General features: G+C 45.2%; 1 protein-coding gene across 1 annotated transcript in view; it reads right to left on the reverse strand.

Moving 5' to 3' along the window:
* The window catches only part of OTUD4 (OTU deubiquitinase 4), a gene marked incomplete at both ends in the record, with an annotated part of 23,744 nt that overhangs the window by 388 nt on the left and 21,531 nt on the right, over positions 1-1,825 (reverse strand). The window contains one exon of the mRNA XM_009080108.1: positions 1-321. This exon is cut by the window's left edge and continues 388 nt beyond it. Within this exon, the coding sequence (XP_009078356.1) occupies positions 1-321 (321 nt within the window). The remainder of the gene's footprint in view (positions 322-1,825) is intronic.

A 1,825-nucleotide genomic window follows, 5' to 3' on the forward strand; every position in this document is an offset into this window, starting at 1 on the left:
CGCTGGATTCTCAGGTTCCACGCAGACCTGTCCTTGACTCTCTGACCCCTGAGCTGTGGGTATGATCAGAGGCAGAGATGGAGATCTGCTGTCCACCTGTGGAACCTGCCCCCCGTTGGATCTGGCCTCGCTCTGCACAGCAAAGTGCCTGTTGGGTCGAGCGGTTTCGCTCTCGCCCGGAGCCGCTGGAGCCTCCTGGAACCAGGGGCTGTGTGGATACACAGGGAGGGACACGTTGGGGTACATTCTGCAGGCAGCTAGGTAGGCCTGGTGCAGGGGGTACAGGTAGGAATGGGGTGCCCACATGGGACAGCTGTATGCCTGCAAGACAGTGGGGGAGAAAAGAGTTCAAAATAAATTATTGGCTCTTGTGTTCAGACAGCCATAAAAGCACATTGGTCACATGCCATTTTGCAGCAGTTAATTATAGGAAGTAAAAGTTACTTTTATTTACAGTGACTGCCCTCAGTTCTAAATACCAGGGCTCTAGCTGGCCTTATTTTTTGTTTTCCTTCCAAATGCAGCTGAAATGGGCAATAGTTATAATAACCAGTACAAAAACCTGGTAACAATTTCTATATAGTTAAACAGATGATGCTATTAAGTCAAGTTTTAGCTATGGGTTTGAAGACAAACCATTTCAAATTCAGCTTCTAGAATCACAATTATTAACTGGCAAGTTGTTCTACTTGCTCCCTTTGCAAAACTCTAAGGGATAATAATGAAAACAACAAGTCATACCATGCACATCTGTTCAAAAAAACCAAAAAGACTACACTGAGACCCAAAGTTAGATTATTTCCACAAGGACAATTTGGAAGAACTGAAGTCCCTATCTATCCACAGCTTTCTTGAAAGCCCTTCCACAAAGTAGGGGGATCAGTTTCATTAGAACATCCACCACACTTTGCAGCTAGTGGTGGGAGTCCCCAGTGGACACACAGCCCTTTCAGCAGCCTCTTCTGTGCTGTTAGCCAACTTGGGCCACGTTCACAACACTGAAGTTGTTCCCCTCAGGTGGTAACCCCTTCCCTTTTATCTACTCCTGTGCTAACGACCTGGCATCTGCAGAAACAGTTCCTGGAACAAACCATCCTGAAAAGCTTACCCAGACCTCCTCTCCATGGGAATAGTCCATGCACTCTGCCCATGCAGCTACTAGAACATGGTCCTGGGACCAGCAGATGGTGCTGAAGCACCAAAACAACAGACTAGATCCTAAATAATCCAAAGTACCAGGAAGGAGAGTCTCAAACCTATGTCACTTGTGAAACTGAGGCTGTTTAGATACATTGCAGTGACACTTGCTGATTAATGACTTAGGGGGTTTCTGCTACACAAAGAGACTTGTATTAGACACAGAGTTATCCCATTTACATTTTCAGTTGTGATAATTTCTTATTTCCATGCCCAGACACCAAAGAAAATCATTGCCATGGCCAAAAAGCCATGTGGAATAAGCCTGAGAGCTCTCAGCACCTTGCCCAAAGATGTTTGCTGACAAAAGGAGTGAGAAGGTCAAAAAGGAACATTTTAATGTGCAGAAGGGCAAAACTAAGCAAACAGCTAGTCCTGCCCAAGTAATGGAAGATGTTGGGGTTTTGGATAAGCCTCTTCCCCAACCACACAGACAGATTTGCTCCACATATACACATCAATTACTGTTGTAATTATTTAAAAGGTTAAAAGTAAAATACTGTTGTCAGTAACCTGAGCAGAAAGGCCAGATATGCAGTTTACTTAAGGGAGTGTCCCAGGCAAAGATCTTGGGATCTGTACTGCTTTGCCAGGACAGAGCCAGGGTCAAATCAGAGGGCATTTTCTC

Source organism: Acanthisitta chloris, unplaced genomic scaffold, assembly GCF_000695815.1.
Source record: "Acanthisitta chloris isolate BGI_N310 unplaced genomic scaffold, ASM69581v1 scaffold8108, whole genome shotgun sequence".
NCBI lineage: Eukaryota > Metazoa > Chordata > Aves > Passeriformes > Acanthisittidae > Acanthisitta > Acanthisitta chloris.